This window comes from Sus scrofa, chromosome 13 (assembly GCF_054392235.1).
Source record: "Sus scrofa isolate SSC_HxYL_T2T_F1_AM1 chromosome 13, Sscrofa_HxYL_maternal_Yorkshire_Landrace_v2.0, whole genome shotgun sequence".
NCBI classification, from domain to species: domain Eukaryota; kingdom Metazoa; phylum Chordata; class Mammalia; order Artiodactyla; family Suidae; genus Sus; species Sus scrofa.
Window position 1 is genome coordinate 85,144,374 of NC_139395.1, and position 17,236 is coordinate 85,161,609.

General features: G+C 41.7%; 1 protein-coding gene across 3 annotated transcripts in view; it reads left to right on the plus strand.

Moving 5' to 3' along the window:
• Nucleotides 1–17,236, plus strand: part of XPC (XPC complex subunit, DNA damage recognition and repair factor) — a 48,322-nt gene that overhangs the window by 5,566 nt on the left and 25,520 nt on the right. For all 3 annotated transcript variants that reach the window (XM_021069378.2, XM_013982006.3, XM_003132393.6), the window contains 4 exons: nt 9,853–10,048; nt 12,228–12,346; nt 15,185–15,308; nt 16,227–16,311. In XM_021069378.2, coding sequence (XP_020925037.1) covers nt 9,853–10,048; nt 12,228–12,346; nt 15,185–15,308; nt 16,227–16,311 — 524 coding nt within the window. The remainder of the gene's footprint in view (nt 1–9,852; nt 10,049–12,227; nt 12,347–15,184; nt 15,309–16,226; nt 16,312–17,236) is intronic.

Below are 17,236 nucleotides of genomic sequence, written 5' to 3' on the forward strand. Positions count from 1 at the left end.
AGACAGTCTTTCCTCCATTGTATGTTCTTGCCTCCTTTGTCGTAGATTAATTGACCATAGCTGTGTGGGTTTATTTCTGGGTTCTCTCTTCTCTTCCATTGATCTACAAGTATGTTTTTGTGCCAGTACCATACTATTTTGATTATTATAGCTTTGTAGTATACAGTCAAGTCAGGGAGTGTGATCCCTCCAGCTTTGATGTTTTTTTCTCAAGATTGCTAGGGTTATTTGTTCTAGGTCTTTGAAAAATGTCATGGTCATTTTGATAGAGATTGCATTAAGTCTGTAGATTGTTTTTGGTAGTATGGACATTTTAACAATATTAATTTTTCTAATCCATGAACAGAGGATATCTCCTCATTTATTTGTAGTCTTCATTTTCCTTCATTAGTGTCTTAGAGTTTTCAGAGTATAAGTCTTTCAGCTCATTGGTTAAATTTATTCCTAAATATTTCTTTCTTTTTTTTTTTTTTGGTGCAATTCCAGGTAGGATTTTTTTTTGTTTTTTCTTTCTGATAGTCTCTTTTATTTATCTCTGCTCTGGCAATTATTATTTCCTACCTTCTGTTGACTTTGGGCTTTGTTCTTTTTCCAACTCCTTTAGATGGTAGGTTACAGGGTTTTGGGTTTGTTTGTTTTTTTTTTTTTTTTGAGATTTCTTCCTGTTTCTTTTTTCTATTTTTTTTTCCCACACCCACGGCATGTGGAAGTTCACAGGCCAGGGATCAAACCCCAGCCACTGCAGTGACAATGCCTGATCCTTAACCCACTGCACCACAAGGAAACTCCCTCCTGTTTCTTGAGGTAGGCCTTTATTGCTGTAAATAGCTTCCCTCTTCAGACTGCTTTTGCTGAGTCCATGTAAAATTGTGTTTTTATTTTCACTGTCTTACAGTATTTTCTGATTTCCTCTCTTTCGTTCAATGTGTTTTGTTTGGGCTTTTTTAGTAGCATCTTGTTTAGTCTCCATGTATTTGTATTTTTTTCCACTTTTCTTCCTATGATTGATTTCAAGTTTCATACCGTTGTCGTGGAAAAAGATGCTTGTTTTCAGTTTTCTTAAACTTGTGAGACTTGTTTTATGGCTAATGTGACTTATCCTGGAGAATGTTCCATATGAACTTTATTTTTTAATTTTTAAATTTTTTATTAATGAATTTTATTACATTTATAGGTGTACAACAATCATCACAATCAAATTTTATAGCATTTCCACCCCAAACCCTCAGTGCATCCCCCGACCTCCCCACCCTGTCTCATCTGGAAATCATATGTTTTTGAAAATCTGTGACTCAGTATCTGTTGTGCAAAGAACTTCATTGTGTCCTTTTTTTAGATTCCACATATAAGTGATAGCATTTGATGTTGGTGTCTCATTGTCTGCCTGACTTCACTTAGTATGATGATTTTTAGGTCCATCCATGTTGCTGCAAATGCCATTATTTCTTTCCTTTTAATGGCTGAGTAATATTCCATTATGTATAGGTACCATACTTCTTGATCCACTCCTCTGTTGGTGGACATTTAGGTTGTTTCCATGTCTTGGCTATTGCATAGTGCTGTAATGAACATTGGAATACATGTGTCTTTTCAAGTCGTGGTTTTCTCTGTATGGATTCCCAGAGTGGGATTGCTGGATAAAATGGTAGTTCTATTTTTAGTTTTCTGAGGAATCTCCATACTGCTTTCCACAGTGGTTGCACCAATTTACATTCGCACCAACAGTGTAGTAGGGTTCCTTTTTCCTGCACCCTCTCCAGCACTTACTGTTTGTAGACTTTTTGATGATGGCCATTCTGACTGGTGTAAGGTGGTACCTCATAGTGGTTTTGATTTGCATTTCTCTAATAGTTAGTGATGTTGAACATCTTTTCATGTGTTTTTTTTGCCATCTGTATGTCTTCTTTGGAGAATCGTCTGTTTAGATTTTCTGCCCGTTTTTTGATGGAGTTGTTTGTTTTTTTTGGTATGGAGCTGCAGAAGGCATTTATAAATTTTGGAGATTAATCCTTTGTCAGTTGATTCATTCGCAAAGATTTTCTCCCATTCTGTGGGTTGTCTTTTCGTTTTGTTTAGGGTTTCCTTTGCTGCACAGAAACTTTTTAAGTTTGATTAGGTCCCATTTGTTTACTTTTGTTTTTACTGTCATTACTCTAAGAGGTGGATCTGAGAAGATGTTGCTGTCATTTATGACAGTGTTTGGCCTATGTTTTCCTCTAAGAATTTTATAGTGTCTGGTCTTATATCTAGGTCTTTAATCCATGTTGAGTTTATTTTTGTGTATGGTGTTAGGGAGTGTTCTAATTTCATTCTTTCTCCATGTGGCTGTCCAGTTTTCCCAGTACCACTTATTGAACAAGCTGTCTTTTCTCCATTGTCTATTCTTGCCTCCTTTGTCATGGAATAGTTGGCTGTAGGTGCATGGGTTTAATTCTAGGCTTTCTATCCTGTTCCACTGATCTCTATTTCTGTCTTTGTGCCAGTACCATATGGTTTTGATGACTGTTGCTTTGTAGTCCAGTCTGAAGTCCAGGAGCCTGATTCCTCCAGCTCCATTTTTCTTTTTCAGGATGTCTGGCTATTCTGGGTCTTTTGTGCTTCCAAACAAACTTAAAAATCTTTTGTTTGAGTTCTGTGAAAAATGTCCTTGGTAATTTGATAGGGATTGCATTGAATCTGTAGATTGCCTTGAATAGTACAGTCATTTTGATAACATTGACTCTTCCAATGCAAGAGCATGGTATGTCTTTCCATCTGTTTGTATCATCTTTGATTTCTCTCATCAGTGTCTTATAGTTTTCAGAGTACAGGTCTTTTGTCTCTTTAGGTAGGTTTTTTCCTAAGAGTTTTATTCTTTTGGATGCAATGGTAAACAGAATTTTTCTTCCCTGATTTATCTTTCTGATCTTTCATTGTTATTATATAGAAATGCCATCGATTTCTGTGTGTTAATTTTGTATCCTGCAACTTTGCCAAATTCATGGATGAACTCTAACAGTTTTCTGGTAGAGTCTTTAGGATTCTCTAGGTATAGTATCATGTCATCTGCAAACAGTGATAGTTTTACTTCTTCCTTTCCAATTTGGATTCCTTTTGTTTCTTTTACTTCTCTGATTGCTGTGGCTAGGACTTCCAAAACTATGTTGAAGAGTAGTGGTGAGAGGGGACATCCTTGTCTTGTTCTTGATTTCAGTGGGAATTCTTTCAGCTTTTCACCATTGAGAATGATGTGAGCTGTGGGTTTGTCATATATGGCCTTTATTATGTTGAGGTAGGTTCCCTCTGTGCCCACTTTCTGAAGGGGTTTTATCAGAAATGGGTGTTGGATTTTGTCAAAGGCTATTTCTGCATCTATTGACACGATCACATGGTTTATTCTTCAGTTTGTTAATGTGGTGTATCACACTGATTGATTTGCGGATATTGAAGAACCCTTGCATCCCTGGGATAAATCCCACTTAATCATGATGTACAATCCTTTTAATGAATTGTTGGATTTGGGTTTTCTAGTATTTTGTTGAGGATTTTTGCATCTATGTTCATCAGTGAAATTGGCCTGTAATTTTTGTTTGTCGTATCTTTGTCTGGTTTTGCTATCAGCGTGGTGGTGGCCTCATAGAATGAGTTTGGGAGTGTTCCTTCCTCTGCAATTTTTTGAAATAGTTTCAGAAGGATAGGTGTTAGCTCTTCTCTAAATGTTTGATGGAATTCTCCTGTGACACCATCTGGTCATGGACTTTGTTGGTAGTTTTTTAATCACAGTTTCAATGTCAGTGCTTGTGATTGGTTCATTCATCTTTTCTATTTCATCTTCGTTTAGTCTTGGAAGATTGCAATTTTCTAAGAATTTGCCCATTTCTTCTAGGTTTTCTGTTTTATTGGCATATAGTTGCATATCATAGTCTCTTATAATCCTTTGTATTTCTGTGATGTCTGTTGTTACTTTTCCTTGTTCATTTCTAATTTTGTTGATTTGAGTCCTCTCTCTTTTTTTCTTGATAAGTGGCTAAGGGTTTATCAGTTTTGTTGATCTTTTCAAAGAACCAGCTTTTCATGTCATTGATCTTTTCTTTGGTTTTCTTCATTTCTCTTTCATTTATTTCTGCTCTGATCTTTATGATTTCTTTCCTTCTGCTAACTTTAGGTCTTGTCTGTTCTCTCTCTAGCTGCTTTAGATGTAAAGTAAGGTTATTTATGTGAGCTTTTCTTTTTGTTTCCTGAGGTAGGCTTGTATTGCTGTAAACTTTTCCCTTAGAACTGCTTTTGCTGCATCCCATAGGTTTTGGAGTGTTGTATCATTGTTGTCATTTGCTTCTAGGCATTTTTAAACTTCCTCTTTGATTTCTTCAGTGATCCATTGGTTGTTTAGTAGCATGTTTAGTCTCTACCTGTTTGTGTTTTTTGCAGTTTGTTTCTTGCTGTTGATTTCCACTCGTATAGTGTTGTGGTTGGAAAAGATGCTTGATATGATTTCAGTTTTCTTCAAGTTACCGAGGCTTGATTTGTAGCCCAGAATGTGATCAATCTTAGAGAATGTTCCATGTGGACTTGAGAAGAATGCGTATTCTGTTGCTTTTGGATGGAATGTCCTATAAATATCTGTTAAGTCCATCTGGTCTAATGCTTCATTCAGGGCCTGTATTTCCTTATTGATTTTCTGTCTGGATGATCTGTCCATTGCTGTAAGTGGAGTGTTAAAGTCCCCCACTATGATTGTGTTATTGTCGATTTGTCCTTTTAAGGTTGTTAGCAGTTGCCTTCTATATTGAGGTGATCCTATGTTGGGTGTATAGATATTTAAAATTGTTATACTTCTTTTTGGATTGATCCTTTGATCTTTATGTAGTGACCTTCCTTGTCTCTTAAAATATTCTTCATTTTAAAGTCTATTTTGTCTGATATGAGTATTGCTACTCCAGCTTTCTTTTGATTCCCATTTGCATGGAGTATTTTCTTCCATTCTCTCACTTTCAATTTGTATGTGTCCCTAGAATTGAAGTGGGTCTCTTGAAGACAGCATATATATGGGCCTTGTTTTTGTATCCATTCATCCAGTCTGTGTCTTTTGGTTGGGGCATTTAGTCCATTAACATTGAAGCTAATTATTGATATGTATGTTCTTATTGCCATTTTATTAGTTGCTTTGGATTTGTTTTTGTTGCTCTTTTTTCTTCCCTTCTCTTGTTCTCTCCTCTTGTGCTTTGATGACTATCTTTAGTGTTGTGTTTGAGTTTATTTTTCTTACTTGTTTGTGCATCAATTGCAGATTTTTGGTTTACAGTTGCTCTGAAGTTTTGATATAGGAGTCTCTGTATATATGAGATTGTTTTAAGTTGTTCTCTTAATTGCAAGAGCACCTCCGGTTTCCTACATTTGTACCCTCCTCTTCTCACGATTTCTGATTTTGGTAGCATAATTGTGCATGGATGATTTCATATCTTTACTGTATGTATGCCTTAGCTGGTGAGCCTCGTCATTTGTGGTATTTTTGTTTCCTGTTGTGGCTTTTTCTTTTCTGCCTAGAGAAGTTCATTTAGTATTTGTCATAAAGCTTTTGATTTCTCCTTCAAATCTGAATGAGAGCCTTGCTGGGTAAAGTAATCTCAGCTTGAGGTTTTTTCCTTTCATCACGGTAAGTATATCATGCCTCTCTGGCCTGTAGAGTGTCTGCTGAAAAATCTGCCAATAACCTTTATCAGGGTTCCCTTGTACGTTATTTGTTTCCTTTGCCCAGCTGCTTTCAATATTTTCTCTGTCTTTACTTTTGGTCAGTTTGATTAATATGTATCTCAGGGTGTTCCTCCTTGGGTTTATTTTATATGGTACGGTTGCACTTCCTGGCTTGAGTGAGTGGTTCCTTTCCCATGTTAGGGAAGTTTTTGGCTATTATCTCTTGGAATATTTTTTCTGTCCCTTTCTCTCTCTCTTCTCCTTCTGGCACCCCTGTAATTCGGATGTTGGTACGTTTAACGTTGTCCCAGAGTTCTCTGAGACTCTACATTTCTTTTCAATCTTTTTTCTCTTTTCTGTTCTGTATCCGTGATTTTCACTAGTCTGTCCTCCACCTCACTTACGCGTTCTTCTGCCTCCTGTATTCTGTTGACTGCTTCTAATGAATTTTTTATTTCAGTTATTGTATTTTGTGTCTCTTCTTGCCTAAGTTTTATATCTTGTATTTCTTTGCTCAGTATTTCCTGTAAGTTATCCATCTTTGCCTCCAATTTATTTCCAATGTCTTGCATCATCTTCATCATCAACAGTCTAAAGTCTTTTTCCTGGAGGCTCATTATCTGCTGATCACTTAGCTGTTTTTCTGAGGTTTTTTTTCTTTCTCCCTTATCTGAGTTATAGTTCTCTGTCTTTTCATTTTTATAGGTTTTTGGTGTGGTGACCTTTTTGCAGACAATAGAGTTGTAGCCTCTCTTATTTCTGGTGTCTGCCTGCCTATGGCTGAAGTTGGTGCAGGGGCTTACTGTAGGCATCCTGATTGGAGGGACTGGTGCCTGCCCAGTCGTAAGTGGGTCTGATTCCTATCCCTCTGGTGAGTGGGGCTTTGTTTCTGGGTGAGATTAGAGGTAGCTGTGTGCCTGGGGGAATCTTTAGGCAGACTGTTTAGAATGGGTGGGGCTGTGATTCCAGCTGGATAGTGGTTTGGCCTGGGGCTTCTCAGTGCTGATGGGTGGGGCCCGTTTTTCTCAAAATGGCCACCTCCAGAGAAAAGAATGCTGATTAATATTCCCAAGAGCTTTGCCTCCAATGCCCTTCCCTTACAACAAGCCATATTCACCCCCTGTTTTCCCAGGAGATCCACCAAAAACTTCAGTCAGGTCCGATCCAGATTCCTATGGAGCCTTTGGTTTGCCCTGGGACCCAGTGCACATGAAAGTCTGTGTGCACCTTTCAAGAATGAGGTCTTCATTTACTCTAGTCCTGTGGAGCTCCTGCTCATAAGCCCCAACTAGCCCCCACTGCTAGATGCTCTGAGGGCTCTTTCTCTCAATGCCAGATCCCCAGGCTTGAGGATTTGACATGGGGCCCAGAACTCTCACTGCTGTAGGTGACTATCTGTTGATACAGTTACTTTCCAGTCTCTGGTGTTTCCCACCCGGTAGGTATGGGGTTGCTTATATCATGTAATCGCCCCTCCTGGCTCTTGATGTGGCCTCCTCTTTGTCTTTTGTAGTAGGATATCTTTTTTAAAGTTTCCAGTCCATTTGGTTGAAGGTTGCTCAGCATTTGGTTGCAATTTTATTGTTTTTATGAGAAGTTGAGCTGCAGTCCTTCCATATGAACTTTAAAAGAATGTGTACTCTGCCATTTTTGGATGGAATGTCCTACAAATATCTATTAAGTCCATCTGGTTTCCTGTGTCATTTTAGGTCACTGTTTCCTTATTGATTTTCTGCCTGAATGATTTGTCCACTGGTGTATGTGGGGTGTTAAAGTCCCCTACTATTATATTATTGTGTTGCTGTCAATTTCTCCCTATATTTCTGTTAATATTTGCTATATATACTGAGATGCTCTTACATTAAGTGCATATATGTTTATGAATGTTATGTCATTTTCTTGTATTGACTCCTTTATAATTATATGACGCCCTCTTTGTCTTTTCTTATAGACTTTGTTTTATAGTCTATTATGTCTGATAGGAGTATTGCTACCCTGGCTGTCTTTTTGTTCCTGTTTGCATGGATAATAGCCTTTTGATTCTCTGGCACCGAAAGAAACTAAAGAATTAAAGAGTTTTTTAAAAAGTCATTCATATTGCTACCATCAAGAACTAACAACCACTGAATTGTGGTATATTTCCTTCTAGTCTGGTTTTGTTTTTTTTTTTTGTATAGTAGAAACTATGCTATAAAAACAACTCTGCATTCTTAGCATTTGTCATATATCATTTCCCTTTCTCTTAAAAGATGACTGAATTATATAAATTATATATTGTGTGACTGTACCATAATTAGTGATTGTCTAGTGGACAGACATTCAGATTTTTAAAATTTTTGAATATTATGAATAATGATACTGTGAACAGTTTTTTTGATTGACAGTTCTGCTTGTTCCTGCTTTTAACTCCTCTTCCTCTCTTCAAAGCACAAAAAATCCACAGCTGTGCCTCTTAACCAACCAAGTAAATTTGGTGAGGACAAAACAGTGCTTCTGAAGCAATCCCCCATCTGCATCTTCAGATTCATAAAATGAAGTATGGAGCATCTTTGCCTATTAGCAGAGAGCTAAAAACCATTATAAGATCTAGAAATCTTGATTTTAAGGGAGCCCTATTCTGTCAAGTCATAAATAAACCTTTAAGCAACTTCTGGCCTTGAAATGAAAACTTGGTTTCCAGATTTTAAATAACAAATTTTGAAATATTTTATGTTTCCATTAAAATGTTTGAAACATGGAAATGCATAATTTTTTTTCTTTTATAAAGCATTTTAAAGAAACAGAACTGAAGCAGTGATTTTAACTAGTGTTAAAATAAATGCCCCTATAATGGGAAATTTATTAAAATTAGATTATGACTTTAAGTCAAAACAGTCTTTTTTGCCCCCATGCAAAATATGCTTGGGGAATATAAATGCCTGTCCAGAAAATCAGCAGAACAAAGCATAAATGAAAGGAATAAAGACAATAAAAAGAGGAAAGAATGAATTAATTAACTATTTTGAGTTAATATTGCAGCTTCTTTTGGAGCCTCAGTATGCTAGAATATTGTTTTCCAAAATTAATTGAAGCAGAGTCATGCAGAGTCAAAAAAGGATGATTTATTTAAGATTCAAGATAATATATATGAATATCCTTATAAAATAGAAAAATATGTTCCCCTGCCATATTAGTATATTATTATACCTATATAAAATAGTAATATAGTTATCTGTTAATGAAGAAATCGTATTTTTATTTTTATTTTATTTTTTATTTTTTTGTCTTTTTTTTTTTTTGCTATTTCTTTGGGCCGCTTCCACGGCATATGGAGGTTCCCAGGCTAGGGGTTTAATCGGAGCTGTAGCCACCGGCCTACGCCAGAGCCACAGCAACTCGGGATCCGAGCCGCGTCTGCAACCTACACCACAGCTCACGGCAACGCCGGATCGTTAACCCACTGAGCAAGGGCAGGGACCGAACCCACAACCTCATGGTTCCTAGTCAGGTTCGTTAACCACTGCACCACGATGGGAACTCCCAGAAATCGTATTTTTAGATCCCTAATATAACTACAACCAAAGGCTTATGCATTTTTTATTTCCCTTTAACAAAAAAAGAAACAATAATTAAGATAAATTTTTGAATTACTGCTAACTTACTCTAACCCTGAGCTTGTTGAGATGGTTGGTATATGAGTGCCATTTGGGTTTAAGTTAAAAAGATTTCATAAAGTATGTGTTATGAGCAGAGTTTGGTTTTGAAAGTTGGCAGAAACATAGATTGGTAGAAATAAGGTTGTGGTAAAACTCAAACATGTTTTTGAACTTGAAACATTTCACTTAATAGGAATGGATTATCCCTAAAGTAAACAGTCTAAACAAGGTGTTAATTAATGGATTGATGTATTTTCCTTGCTGGACATAGCTGAGGTTTAAGGTTTGCACGTTAAGTCTTACGGTCTGGTGGTGTCTCTGTAGTGGTAGGGGAGTAGGATACTGGGCTGACAGAGGAGGGGTGTATGGTGCTCAGCTTGGAAACGGGAGGAAGCCCAACAGCTGGATGTTGACCAAACCTGAGATGGTAAACGGGCGATGGAGATGTATGGAGGGAGGAGGATACTTCTGGTGACCCTGCCCAGGAACCCACAGTGTCTCCACCTTCCCTCTTGTCCCTTCTCTCATGTTCCATGTCATCTTCTAGATGTCTCTGAAGATGAGAAACCTCTGAAGAAGAGCCTTCTCTCAAAAGTTTCGCGAGGAAAGAGGAAGAGCAGCTGTGGTGCTTCTGGGGGCCCAGCAGCAGGTCCAGCAAGAAAGAAGGTGGCCAGAGCGACTGTGAAATTGGAAACCCCCCAGGTTGTAAAGGATGAAGCCCTCAGTGATGAGGATGACTTCAGGTGAGATGGTGGAGAAGCTTCTGAGCAGGTGTTGGTTTTTCCCATCAGTGAAGCATGGCTCAGAACATCTGGTCCTTTTGCTGGTCACTGGGATCCATGGAAGAGATGGGGTATTTGAACTCATCTAGGTAGAGCCCAGACTGCTGGTAAGAGCTGGGAAGCATCTTGGCGATTATATAGTTTACTGCCAGAACTTTTTAGAGGGCAACTTATAGGATGTGGTTTATCCGTGGCTGCACAGCTAGATGGTGGCAGAGACCAGGGTGAGACCTAGGTCTTCTGGCTTTTGGTCCAGTGCTCTTTCTCCTGCTTGAAGACATCATATGCACACCTCCCCGTCTGTCTGGTGTTTCCTGCCCAGCTGGGCAGGACTTCCTGGCCTTGGCCCATGCCCACGCTTGCTGCCTCTGCTTGTGCTCATCCACTTTCTTCCAGCTGCAGTGCTTTCCTCCACCTTCAAGATTCAGAGCAGAAACCATCTGTTCTCAGTCTTCACTGATTAGGATTAATGGATAAAAATCTCCCCCTTTTGCTCCTCTGATTTCTTGCTGCATCTCTTAGGAGTGTAACCTATTTGCCTTCTGCTGCACTTGCTTGTGTCCATGCCATGTACCCTGAAAGGTCTCAGATGGTTGGGACCATGTGCTGTTTATTTTTGTATATGCTTTGTGGCGTCTAGGGCAGGGCCTTTTACCATGAATGGACTTATTAATACAGGGTGAGCAGTGGCTCTGAGTCTGGTAAACACTTGATCATCTGCTTCCTGGGGAAGTTGGAAGGGTGGGGGCAGAAAGAGGACTAACAGAGAGGTAGTAGTTTTTTCTTTGGTTCAAAAATAAACCCTCACTCTTTGGTTCAGCTTCTCCCGCAAACTCTAGTCCTGGCTTAGAAAGTAGTCCAGGACAGGGCAGCAGTAGGAAGGAGCATGAGCAAGCATGTTCATTTCCCACCGTCTTTCATCTCTTGTTTTCCCTGAGACTTTCCCTGTGAATGCCTCTGAGCTCTGCTTCCTGGTGGCCTCTTCCCACAAGCTGAATTATTTCTGCGGAGAAATCCACATACAGGTAGATCAAGGTGCTGCCAAGGCAAGCTCTGGTCCCCTTTCCCTTTAGACATTTCTGCCACATTTATTCTAAGGGGAAATTTCTGGTTCTCTGGTGTTGAAAGTGGCAGGCTAAAGTGGGAGTGTGTGTTTTTATTTATTTACTTTTGTCTTCTTAGGACCATAGTCTCAGCGTATGGAAGTTCCCAGGCTAGGGGTCATGTTAGAGCTGCAGCTGTCAGCCTAGCCACAGCAACGCCAGATCTGAGCCACATCTGTCACCTACACCACAGCTCACAGAAATGCCAGATCCTTAACCCACTGCATGGGGCCAGGGATCGAACCCACCTCCTCATGGATCCTAGTCAGATTCATTATCGCTCAGCCACAGTGGGAACTCGCCTGAGGCTTATTATTTTAAATGTCTGTGCTAAAATCTTGGTAATATTTTCACTTGATACCATGTGTCAAGTCTTACAAAAGCTAAAAGAAACTCAATGCTTTAAACACATAGTGTGTTTAGAATTTGCATTAATATATTACATATTAGCAACCATTTAGTCTTGAGCCAGCATTTAGCCAGCTACTTATCTACATAGTTATCTACTTAACTACCTAGCTTTCCATGGGCCTGTTTTTATATATGACATTCCTGCATATAGTCACGTCCCTACTTACCTAGAAGTTAGAATTCTGGCAACTTCAGTGTCCTTTTGTCCTGTTTCTCAAAGGTAGGGAAAGAATCTTCTGAGTTGGCTCATGGTGGGGTCAGCAAATGTGAATTCCCTCTTCTTTCTGACATCTGGCTCACATGTGTTCATAGACAGTAAGCTTTTACTCCTAGAACTCACGCTATCTGATTTCTTCCCACAGTTCCCCTCCGCTCAGCTCTAGGTTGTAGGTTCCTCCTATTTTGAGGGTCCATCTGGTGCTGGGTCCATAATTAGGACTCATCTTGTTGGGAACTCGAGGTCTGTGCTGATAAAGGATGAAGGAGGGGGCTCAGAGCTCACAGGTCATGGGCAACTAATCGCAACAGAATCTCAATAGATGGGGCCCTCAAAGCTCTGCTTAGCGTAAATGTGGTGCCAGGATGTCTGAGGTACCTTTATCATCCTTTCTGTTATCTCTACACAGGGACTTTACAAGCGCCCGGAAGAAGACGCACCTTCCAAAGAAAGAGGCTGCTGTGGACACAGGGGCCTGCGAAGGGGATGCCGAGGAGGACAGTGAGGATGACTGGGAAGAGGTGGAAGGTAAGGCTCTTCCCCTCTCTCTGGGTTCTTTGATCTTGTTTTTCTGTTTGATTCTGTTTGGAGTTGTGTCACGTACTGCAATCCTGTTCTTTTCTTTTGAAACTAATAAGACAAAAATAAGGTTGCACTAGGGACTTGATTTTTTTTTTTTTTTTTTTTTTTAATATGTTCACACCCAGGACATATGGAAGTTCCCAGGCCAGGGATTAAATTAAATACGAGCCGCAGCTGGGAAGTATGCTGCAGCCATGCTGGATCCTTTAACCCACTGAAGTGGGCCAGGGCTCAAACCTGAGCCTCAGCAGTCGGATTCTTAACCCATTGTGCCACAGCAGAAACTCCATCCAGGGCCTTGCTTTTGATGTATGGAAAAATTCATGACCAGGTTACCAAAGCATGTTGTGTATTCCTTTCCTCTGGTTGTGGTCAGTGGAGGAGGTTATGAAAGAGAGAGCCTAGGCTTTGGGAGGACTTAGACCTGGTTCAGAGTCCAGTTCTGCCTCCTGTCTAGCTGTGTGAATGAGTAACTCCACCTGTCCAAGCCGAGTTTTTCACTGGTAACATTCAGTAAATATCGAATGCTCACTCGGAGCCGGATGGTCTAGGCTCTAGGATTGTTGTGAGCAAAAAGGTGGACCTAGTGCCCCATATACTTAAATGGCAGCTAATGTCACCATCTCTGATTCCTGCCTAGCATGACTTTTCTCCAGCTTCTTATTTTTAAAATGTTCAAACCTACAAAGAAATCGAAATGTCGTCCTGGCGCTCTTCACCTAGACTCACTAAGCTTTTTGTTGTGCCATATTGAATGTGTCTTTCTCTCTATAAATATTCATCGTGGAGTCACGTGAAAGTAAATCTCAAATATCCTGATTTTTCACTTGTAGAGACTTCAGCAGGGATCTCATAAGAATTAGACATTCTCCTACATAATGAAATATCCTTACCACACCTAGATTAACTCCCTCTTGTTATAAAACTATTCTTTAAAGCTGTTCCCCTGTCCCCCATGCAGGATCAAATAAGGGTTTTTGGTTCTTTTCGTTTGGTCTCTTTAATCTAGAGCGGGGACCCCCCCGACTACCTTTTAAGCTTTTTATAGCCATGCTTTTTTTCGGAGTCCTGGCCTCTTGTGTTGTGGAATGTCTCATATTCTGGTTTTGCCTGGTAAACACTCAGACATCTCAGGGTGGTGGTAAGTTTGTTTCAGCATCCCCTGAATTTCTTATAAACTGTAAGGTAAGTCCAGAGACTTGGTTGCATTTAGATTGAAAGTTTTTTTGGCAAGAATACCTCAGAGCTTTGTGCTTCATATTGTGTGCATCAAGAGGCAGAGGCACTTGACTTCAGGCGGTCTGCTAGGGATGCTGAGATTGACCTTGTCTGTGTTACTGATGGTGCCATTGTTGAGGTACCTCTTCCTTTTGTAGTTGATCATCTCTAGTGGAACTCTGAGTCCAGGAGAATGTCATGTTCCACAATCACTTTTTACTTAACGGTCTTAGAATGTGCGTTGATGACCTCAACTGAATCAAAGATTATTACATTGAGTGTTGCAAAGTGGCAATGTTCTGATTCTGTCATTTCATGTGTATTTACTAGCCAGCTTTGATCTATAATGAAAAGCTCTCCCTTTTAAGAATTGTATTTATTTTGGGGAGTTCCCGACGTGGCACAGTGGTTAACGAATCCGACTGGGAACCATGAGGTTGCGGGTTCGATCCCCGCCCTTGCTCAGTGGGTAATGATCCGGCATTGCTGTGAGCTGTGGTGTAGGTTGCAGACGCGGCTCGGATCCAGCGTTGCTGTGGCCCTGGTGTAGGCCAGCGGCTTCAGCTCCAATTCGACCCCTAGCCTGGGAACTTCCATATGCCGCGGGAGCGGCCCAAGAAATGGCAAAAAGACAAAAAAAAAAAAAAAAAAAAAATTGTATTTATTTTAAATATCACTATGGATAATATTGTTGTCAGTTATCCTCATTATACTTTCTGATCTTCAGACTGTGCCACAGGAGCCCCTGGAAGCTAGCGACACTGTGTCTTTTTGACATGGCCTTGTGAGTTTTTGAGAATGTTTTGGTTTTTTTGGCCAATAAGATATTCCAGGATCTCCCTTTACTTTGCTTGCTGCAGACCTGGAATTAGCCTTTTTTCTCCAAGAAGCCCTCGTTCATTTTTGTAGGAACTGGTACATAGGGATCAAGATCTTGGCACTAGATGTTTTCATGCCAGTGGGGTGTCGTTACTTCTAGGCCCAGAGCTTCTTTTAAAGAACCATTGCTAATGAAAGTCACAGTTAAATCCAGTTCAGCAAATTTAATTTATTCCACTTGGTGTTTACCCACATTGTAGAGGATAAAGAGATGGAAAGGGTACCTTCCTTGTCATGTACAAGTTTACAGTTGAGACCAGAAGTCATGCTTCTCTACAGAGCAAATTATCGTGAGCATTACTGTCATAAAGTAGAATAGGAAATTGTTCTCATTTGGTCTTCTTTTTCCCCTTTGGGTAAAGAATACGTCTCTACTAAAACACAAACATGAACATCCACTTGCTGATACTGGGGTTCTGTATCTGATTCAGCTCACTGTAAGCCTTAGGTTCTTCCTCTGAGGGCTATTTTCATTCTTGCGCAGGTTACTGAGACAGTTAAATGTGAAAGCAGAGTGCCTGCTGTTTTACAGGAACTCAGAGCATGGTAGGAATAGTGGTCTCCACAGTTTCCTACCTCACACCCATTCCTCATTTCTCCCATCCCAGCAGAAGCTTGGTTTTGTTCAGTGCAGTACCTATTACTATACTAATTATTACTACTGATTTACAAAATTCTCATTGGTAGAACTCACTGAGCCTGTGCCTGGTGGCTTGGGAGAGAACACAGCCTTCTCTAAATCTGCTGTGCCTGTGAAGCCAGTGGAGATAGAAATTGAAACCCCAGAGCAGGTGAAAGCACGAGAAAGAAGGTAAGATTCATTAAGCACTTGCTTCTAGATGGCTGTCACATATAATCAGCAGCAGCTGCTCTTTTAGGAAAACTATTGAAAGTCACATAGGCAACCTGGGCTGAGGGCCCAGCTTCAGCAGCCGTAGGTGAGAGCCCTGGACTCACCTTTAGGACTTGAGGGAAAAACCTTTGTGTTCTGGGAGGGCAGGAGATGGGGAGGGAGACTCCCGTGCTGAACACCTGTGTGTGCCAAGGGCGCTGCAGGTCGCCTGTTGTCATTTAATCTTTGGGGTGGTGCAGGAACCGGGAGCCGGAGCCTCAGAGGTTAAGTGGCATTTCAGAAGTCACTCAGCTGTAAGTGGAGGAGCTGAGATCTGTGTCTCTGTCAGGCTGACCTTCCTGCTCCATGTCACCCTGCAGGACTGCAGCAGTGCCCACCGTGGTCAGGTGCCCCCACCCTCCCCGGGATCCCCAGTACCTCTGCAGCCCCCGGGGGCTTGGCGCTATGGAGCGCATCTCCTTATATAGTTAATCGTTTCCTGAGATCCCTTGTGTGGCAGGCATGTTACTAGGCCCGAAGGAGGGAGAGAAGAGCTGTCATTCAGGAAGCACCACATTTTCTTCAGGACGCTTGGGACACATGAGAAATTTTAGACCAGAGCCCTGTTGCACAAGGTGAACGTGCACTAACTTGGGTGGTGGGTGCTGAGGCGTGAGTCAGTTCTGGGAGGCCGTACAGCTGTAGGTCAAGGGGAAGGCGGTCAGGGTGGGAGTGTCCCCAGCCAGGTCCACAGGTGAGAAGCTGCAGGGAATCGCCAGCCTGTGGCCCACTGAGTAGCACAGCCTCTAATCATTGCAGCTGAAAGGCATTGCCAGGGATGAGCGGTCAGGCTTCAGGTTCCCATTTCATTCTCGGATTTTTCATTGTGCATTGCAGTGAAAAGATAAAAATGGAGTTTGAGACACAGCTGCGGAGGATGATGAAGCGTTTCAATAAGGAAGTCCATGAGGACACACACAAGGTAGGTTGGGGGGGGCCGTGACCTCAGTGTATTTCTTGCTCTGTCCTGAGGTGGGGGTGAGTACAGGGTCTGCCCAGGAGGGTGGTCATGAGGCTTAAGTGGATACTACGTGCAAAGTAGGCAGCCCAGCGCTGGGTGTATAGCAGGGCTTGGTCCCAGGCGCTTCTATCCCTTCTCTCAGCTGTTTGTTAACATAGGATCTGCTCTTAACCATAGCCACAGTGGCTCCTGACTTGAGCTGGTACTGGCTGAACAGGCCCTGCGTACCTGGCAGCGCTTGGTGCTATGGGGATAGACGTGCATGAAGCGTGTTCCCACCATTCAGGAATTGTTCCTCTCCCAGACAGGACAATACCTCAGAACAGGGAAAGTTGAGATGAAATGTAGGACAAGGAGAGAGATGAGTGTCCTCGATAGGCCAGGAAGGCCTTGTTTAGGAGAGAGGACTGGGGCCTGGTTGGAAGGAAGGGCGGCATGTGGAGAGGTCGCGGCCTGGAAGGCTGCTGGCGGTGGGGTTGGCGGGACAGTCAGCGGGCCTGTAAGCAGAGGCAGCTGTGCCGTGGGGACAGTGGAGAGCAAGGGAGGGGAGCACTTTGACTTTCCTCTGATGGGCAGCGGGCAGCCAGAGGAGTGCGGTGATGGGGTGAGGGAGGGGCACCACCTGTGAAGGTGACAGGGCCAGCGTGAGGGGAAGGGAAGGATGACTGTGACTCAGGGTGTGAAGTTTAAATGAAGGGAGAAGGGTCCATGGGACAGAGCGGGCGACTGTAGTTGGGAAGGAGGGGGAACAGTGCCAGGCCTTGTGCCAGGAAGGGCATAGCTGTGTGGTTGTAGGAGGCCGGGTCGCACGTGGGGAGAGGTGTGTCTCTGCAGCAGAGGAGGCTGGGTTCATGCACATGGGGGCGCATAGCCGTGGCCTGGCCTG